The sequence below is a fragment of the Phycodurus eques genome, chromosome 6 (genome assembly GCF_024500275.1).
Source record: "Phycodurus eques isolate BA_2022a chromosome 6, UOR_Pequ_1.1, whole genome shotgun sequence".
Lineage (NCBI taxonomy): Eukaryota > Metazoa > Chordata > Actinopteri > Syngnathiformes > Syngnathidae > Phycodurus > Phycodurus eques.
Genome location: NC_084530.1, coordinates 20,239,872 through 20,247,526, shown reverse-complemented (window position 1 = coordinate 20,247,526; position 7,655 = coordinate 20,239,872). Strand labels below are relative to the sequence as shown.

Genomic DNA, 7,655 nt, shown 5'->3' with positions numbered 1-7,655 from the left:
GTTTGAGTCCGGGTTCCATTCCATCAATCATAAAGTGCTATTTTTAATTAAATGAAGTGAAGAGGGGGAGGGCTTTCGCGATACGGCGCGTAAGAGGGATTTAATTATGCCTTTATTAACGTTGCGGTTGACCTCAAACTCTGCAGTTTGTTGCTCCTGCGCAAGAAAATACATTTCCCACAATACAACGCTGTGCCGAGCGCACGGTGACGTCACTACGCCAACCCAAGCCAAGTTGAGGCAGCGAAGCCCCAACCAAAGCAGCCATATTGGTCACAGTCAAGTCGGCTTTTTTTGCACTTTTCCTCGGCGGCGTTCCCCCCTGTAAAGAAAAAAATCGCTAAAAACAAAAACCCGCGCCCGGCATCCCACTGGAGAGCCCACCGAGCCCGGACGGCCTGCTGTGTCGGAGAAAAATGAGTCCAACCGATGCTAAGCGAGGGGCTAAACGCAGGAAGAATAAGCGGGGCGGTGGCGGTAGCTGCAGTGCTGTCTGCAACAGCGGCACGAGCAGCGGCGTTGTCGGCGGCAAGGCCGGGGTCGCCTCGGCCATCGGCTGCGCGGGAGCTCCTACACCTGCCGGCTTCCTCGCACCTTCCGCGGGTGGCAGCATGGGCTCCGTGACGGGCATCAACGGAGAGGTAAGCCCCCCCCGTCCCCCCATCAAGCAACCAAGCATGTCAGATCAGGCAGGGCAATATTATCAACGACGCTAATCTGATATGGGCCCGAAACTGATGGCAGAAAGACTGTGAGCTGTCGTGCCTTTGACCGGGCGTGCCGCTGAAAGCGTTTTTTGTTTTGTTTTGTTTTAAGTTGGGACCATTTTGTTCACTTGCAAACCGGACATTTTAGCCTTTAAAGTCACCGTAAACATTACAATGGCAGGGAGGTTGAACCCTTTCAAACCGACGTGACTACCTCGGCCACAGTTATTAGCTTAACTTTCTGGGCTATCTTAGCCCGCATTTACGTTCAGCTATGTCCCGTGAACTTTATTTCGACTCGGGGAGATATTCCTCTGATTAAAAGAGCTCATTAGTCAAAAGGAAAACCGCTTTTGAAAGACATCGGTGGCAAAGACAAACACAAATGCTAACCCTGCTAATGGCTGCACTTCTCTGGGCCTTGGGGATGTTGTCTTTCTCTTGCTGCAATGCTTACTGCTTTTAAAGTGTTTTTGTTGGTAAAAAGACGTATCCACACCAGTAATTCGTCCTCAATGTTGCACGTGGAGGGTTTTAGTCCATGGTCATATTGCATACATGTATGTAATTCAATCAGATCCATTTCCCACTGTAAGCCTGCTTGATAGTCAGTAAAATAGCTCACAATTATTTCCATTGTCTCTAAATAGGTGAGACAGCCCCACATAAAGTTGTTTTTGTTTGAAAAATTACATTTCTATGGCAGCACAGTGCGGAATTTGCATCTTCTGAGGGTACTCAGACTTCTTCCTGCTTTCCAAAAAATATGCATGTTAGATTCATTGAATAGCAAAGCATCAAAAGGTATGAATATGATACTTCGACATCTGTCAAGCAGGGGTTTATCTCACGTCCGCCATACACTGGACATAAACAATAAGCAAAGACCACAACAGATGTGTATTCATTAGAAACTGAGTCATTGAGTCTGAGTCTGCCTGCTTTAAGGTCAGTAAAATAGCCTAAAATAGACCCAATGTTTGGGAACTCCTGGTCATAACGAAGTATGCTAAGCTAATGCGATGCAGGTCAACGGCGGTAATTCAAACTTCATGCTTACCATTGGTTTCATGGGACAGCTCATGTTAAAAGAAACTGTATTTAGTACAGTAAACCCTCGCCTATTTACGCTTCCCCATTAACAATTAGCGTATTTGTGTGGAACCTAACTTACAGCTATTTGCTGTAAAGCTCACCTAGTCACACCCTAATATGCCAGACACCCTACTCCTGAGGCACCATTGAAGTTGAGGAGTAGCTAGCGTTGGCTACCAGCTCATATGTGGCCGGCTTGACAGCGAACAGCAGCGTGATGGAATATTCTGATAAGAGGTCTGACAGGCAGGCGACACTGATTACCAGTTACTACTTTCCTATTAGCCATTTTATTTAGTTTTTGACCCAGTCATACAAAGATACCTGACCAACTGTTAACTTCCGAAATTGAACATTCAAAATTTTCCATGAGTGTTAATGCTCGTTTGTCTATATGTGCCCTGCGATTGACTGGTGACCACCGGTTCAGGGTGTACCCCACTTCTCTGGCCTCTGTTCTGATAGATGGATACATTAATTGTAAATGATGTATGTCAGTGTTATAAATGTATTGCAAACATTTATATACAACAGTTTTTAGGTATCGACCCTGTATATGAATAGGAACTCATGTCCGTGTGGTTATTCCGCAGCTCAAAGTCAACAACGGTGTCACGCCGCAATTCACAGAAGGACCGGTCAACGCTGATTTCACCGGAGTCCTTCAGGTAACTTTGTGTTTTATTTGTTAAGGCCGTTTACAATTTCCCCTATTGGAAAGGAGAAGGAAATTCTTGTCATATAACAGGGTAAAAAGTCTCAGCCTAGTTCTCTAAATATACAGTTATCGCATTGGAAGAAAAACTATTAAAAAAAATTAAATCCCAAAATTCTTGAATAAGCGGGGATATACAGCCAATAAGAGTTTTTGGTCCCCCCACGACTTGAAAGCTGGCTGGCCGGCTGAAGATCTGCCATTTTCAAGCAACCGCCGGACTACACCAAAGCATGTCATAGCTAAAACCTAAGCAGAACAGGGGTGTAACTACAGATGAACTAAAACGATGACCAGCTTTGGCTTCTGATAACTGGCACATATTCAGCGTGGGATTGGGGGAGATATTTGTGTTTGACATTGTGTCCACTGCACGTGCCACGTGCCAGGGTCTGCAAATCTGGGCTGTATGGGGGTGGGCAGTCAGGTTAAATAGTCACTTTGTTTCAACAACTTACCACAGCACCTGGTTGTCATCGTAACAAAAGCCAACTCTGAGTTAGTTCTCGGTACTTGGAGTCAGACAGACCACAGACCTCACCCAAAAGGTTCCTCAGACATTTCTAAAGTCTTCTTTTGGCCCGAGAACAAAATTTAGATGAGTTCCCAGAGTTCAAACACATAACCACCTTCCAAATGTTTCCGGTGTAAAGTTCCTGTGATGGAAACACGCCTCAGAAGTAACTTTACACGCCTCCTCTCCACACTAGACCCCCTTCACGTTCGGCCTGAACCAGCGAGCCCCGTACACAGCTGGCGACCGCTGCCTCCTGTGCCGGTGCGAGCGCAGCAAAGACGGCCTGCGGCCTTTGGAAGCGGGAATCCCTGACCATCGGAACGGCGCACCAGAGGCGGGCCAGCCGCCCGCTGCCCTCCCGCTACCACTGTGGGTATGCTCAGACTGCCGGCGCACCGTGGAGAAGGAGGACCGGCACACTACGTTGGAGCAGCTGGGGGTAAGTTGCTGATGACGTTCAAAAATTGTTATACTACTTGAGCCCGATACACACATCAAGACAATCGGGCTGTTTTTGTCCCGATTCTGCCCCTTCACGACCAAACAAGTCAAACGCCAGACAATCTTTTGTCTTATAAGATTGTCTGAAGTGTATTAAGACTGGCTTTATCCCGATTTTAGTGTCCAAAACAGGTCAGGGTCGACAATCTTAAACAATTAACGCTTTCAATATTTACGACCAAAACTCTTGACGTCTGTGGGGGAAGCCGACGTCTCCCGATTCATGACCCAGAGAATTGTGACGCGAAATTGAATGCAGTCAGTCAAAGGAGCGCCCGATACTGACAAACACGGAAACGACCGTAAATGATAACAAAGGTCTTACTTGATGTCATATTTTGTATAAAAGTGGGTTCCCCAGACGGTAAGAAGTATTTTTCAAAGAAAGTATTTTGATTTATTTACACCACTTCCGCCTCTGTTCCCTTCGGCATCACTTGGCAAAGATCAGCACGTAACCGGAAGTGTCTGCCCGTCTTCGTTTTTGCGAGATCATGTGTGAACATCTGAAATTTTGAGATCAGGGGTGGAACAATCTTAGTATGTAGTTTTCTGTGTTGAGATTAATCAGCGCACACCACACACAATACGACCAAAACTGTTAAATGTCTGATTTTTATCTTTATGTGTGGGGTCTGTCACGGATAAAAAAAATAATCTTTTAAGATTTGAACAATCCTTATGTGTACCAGGCCTTAGAGGTGTGACAAACGTGAAAACCAGAGAACCAGCTATTGTTTGGCCCAGACCAAAGTGGTGTGAACACAGCTGAAGATTAATCGCTTTTGAATTGTGATTGCATTCTATCTACATTATATGAGGTAGAGCTAGATGATATGGTGATATGTATTTATTTATTTTGTTTTTAAAATGTCCGTTTTAAAGCATCTGTACTGAAAACTAAAGAAACTAGAGAGTAGTTCAACATTTTATTGAAATATGAAGTAATATAAATTAAAAAAGATGACATCACAACAAATGTAGAGAAATATAAAATAACACAAACTAGTTTACAGTTTAGTTGCAGGTATGTACAGCCTAAGCTCAGGGTGGTTTTGTTATGTCTAGCGGTTTAGCCAGTTAACAGCCAGCCACGTCGACACTGTCATTCGCTGACTCCGACGTCCCTCGCCCTGGTTTTTATTGACCCATCCAATCACAGATGGGCACACATACAGTACTGTAGAATGCAAAGATGATGACGCCAAGTGGACAAAAATAATACCCGTCCCTCACATGCATATACAGTGGTGCCTTAAAATACGAGTTTAATTCGTTCCATGGCCATGCTCGTAACTCAGAACGCTCTTATTACAAATCATCTTTGCCCATTTAAATGAATGCATTTGCCATTAATCCGTTCCAGCCTCTCCACGCAACCCCCCCCCCCTAAAAAATACTGTTTCCATCCATCCATTTTCCATTCCACTTATCCTCACTAGAGTCGCGGGTATGCTGGAGCCTATCCCAGCTAACTGCGGGCGAGAGGCGGTGTACACCCTGAACTGGTCGCCAGCCAATTGCAGGGCACATATAAACAACCAACCATTCGCACTCACATTCACACCTATGGGCAATTTAGAGACTTCAATCAACCTACCACGCATGTTTTTGGAATGTGGGAGGAAACCGGAGTTCCCGGAGAAAACCCACGTAGGCACGCACGGGTTGAGCTTGCAAACTCCACACAGGCGAGGCCGGATTTGAACCGGGTCCTCAGAACTGTGAGGCATATGTGCTCACCAATCTTTCACCGTGCCGCCTGGTTGTATTATTCTACCAGGAAAAATAGCGCTCTATAATTGTACTTTGTAAACACAGATTATTACCCTAATTAGAATGTAAAGAATAATACATTTTGTACATCATGATTTAATGCTGTAATCCAATTCAATGTGCTTAGCCCACCTTGGCCACAGGGAGATCCAGTAATTTTTAACCTTTTTAACTCAACGTTTTTAACATGCGTTTGGCATATTTATTCGCAGTTAGAGGTGTAACCCTCATGAAAAACAGTGATGTCTAGGGGTTCGTCCAGACCAGAGTGCTGAAATGCGCAGTTGAACATTTGTCTCTTTCTTTTGCACGTCACATCATCTTTTTGTGGGAGAAAGCATGCAGTTTGGCACGTTTTGCTAGCAGCTGTCCTTTTTTATTTTATTTTTTTATTTTATTTGTTTTTACCCCCCCTGAAAGTGGTCGAGGATCCAAGGCCAAACAGTTCAGGCATTCCTCATTGTCCACACTTTTTTCAGTGAAGAACCACAATGTTGAAGGTCACAGCTACTTAGACAGCTGTTGAGAAAACCACAACCAAGTAGGGTTGAATCCCGTGTTGGCGACCACATAGATTTAATTGTAAACAAGACACATGGCCAACGACTGCCCAAAAAACACTAAGTTCCTTTTTCTTTGCCTTTTTTGGTGTTTAAACTAAAATAAAATTACTCTGCTTTTGACGAGGATGAGAGGGAACAGGAAGCCGTTTGGAGAACATACTGTCCCCTTGTGGCGTTTTGTCAGCATTCCTGGAATTAGTAGTGTACAATAATCTGCCTTTGAAGACCTCCGACAGATGCATCACAGAGAGGGAACAGGAAAGTGTTTGCAGCGTGATACTGTTACATAAGTAACGTTTTATCGCCATTGCGGGAATTTTTAAGTGTATAATAAAGTAAAACTAAAATAAAGGAAAACTACCGTCCCTTTTACGCTAATAAATCTTTACAATTATGTACTGTATTACAAAAGAACATATTCACTCCCATTTACACAGTGTCCACTAAATGCACCTCGCGCACTCACCAGTTGCGATTTAAACATTAATAGCCCCAGCGGCCGCACTGAATCGGTTCCCAAATACGGTGTTTATGATCAATGAAGCCGCCGAGTATGTCGGCTGAACACAATATACATGAGCCTTCATATGTCGGCGGATAAACGGTTGATCTCTCATCATACTCGCTGTCTTCCGTCGACAAAAATGTCCGTGTTACAGCCTTACATGTCACGGGTGCTCGCCCTGCATTTCTCTATGAAATGCTACCACACGTTCGCCATTTTCCATCTTTTGGTCTTGCATTTTTCTTATCAATTCAGCTTTGCCCTTCCAGCGCCAGCAATCGAGCTTCGCTTCACTTCCGCCTTTTCGGTGGCGACGTAATCGCGCTGTCACGTCCGTCGAGCACAGAGAACAATCTGTGATTCGCAGTTTTGCTTTTCAATGTGTTTTATGAGGCGCAAAGTATTAATTTTGACTCGCAAATAGCGATGCGAGACTGCTTACTCCAAGCCTTGAATTAGTGGCTGTAATTTAATGAAATAAAGTCAAAGTACTCAGAGACGCCTTGTAGGCATGCCATGGAGAGGGAACAGGAATGCATTTGCAGCACGATACTGTCACTTAGTGGCATTTTATTAAGTTTCCCATAATTAGTGTCTTTAATAAAATGAAAATCAAGTAAAACTACTAAATCTTTGAGGACACCTTAAAGACATGGATTACAGGAAGGTGTTTGCAGAGCGATACTGTCACCTAGGAAAGCCGCACATACATCTCTGTCCTGGCTGTTAAGTCAACAACAATAATAAAATAAGATTAATTGCGCAGAGCAGAATGAACTACATTTAGTCGTAACGTGAAATAACGGGCCGCCAACATCAAAACAGAAGTCTGTTTCCCGTGTTTTGTCGGCACTTCAATTTCCCAGTTCTCTCAAAGGCAACATTCGAAAGACATGTCAGAGAAAGTCTGCTGATCTGTTCCCCACATGTGCTTTGTTTTCTTATTTGCAAACAGACTGTCCTTGTTTGATGCTATAGGGACCAATGGCCATCGTTGAAACTAAGAATAGCAGCGGGAAAGATCTTTTGATTTGCCGTCACATTGTCAACGTCAGGCACAATCTCTCTGCTCTGTATTGGGATTAAAAAAAAGAAAAAAGAGTGTGCAGCGGGGGTTTCTGCAGCCGTAATATCGCCCAGTGACTATTAATTAGACCACAAAGTATTACTCTTGAAATAGATCATATTTGAAACCCTTTGCCATGTTTTAAGGCACGTTTAAAAATCGAACAGGAAGGAGTCTGAAGAGTGATACGCTCACATAGTCACAGTTTAT

The 7,655-nt window shown here is 44.1% G+C and overlaps 1 protein-coding gene across 3 annotated transcripts in view; it reads left to right on the top strand.

Moving 5' to 3' along the window:
- Positions 1-230: 230 nt before the first annotated feature.
- The window catches only part of fam193a (family with sequence similarity 193 member A), a 36,294-nt gene continuing 28,869 nt past the window's right edge, over positions 231-7,655 (top strand). For all 3 annotated transcript variants that reach the window (XM_061680054.1, XM_061680053.1, XM_061680051.1), the window contains exons 1-3: positions 231-641; positions 2,396-2,470; positions 3,228-3,473. In XM_061680054.1, the coding sequence (XP_061536038.1) occupies positions 417-641; positions 2,396-2,470; positions 3,228-3,473 (546 nt within the window). In that variant the 5' untranslated portion in view covers positions 231-416. The remainder of the gene's footprint in view (positions 642-2,395; positions 2,471-3,227; positions 3,474-7,655) is intronic.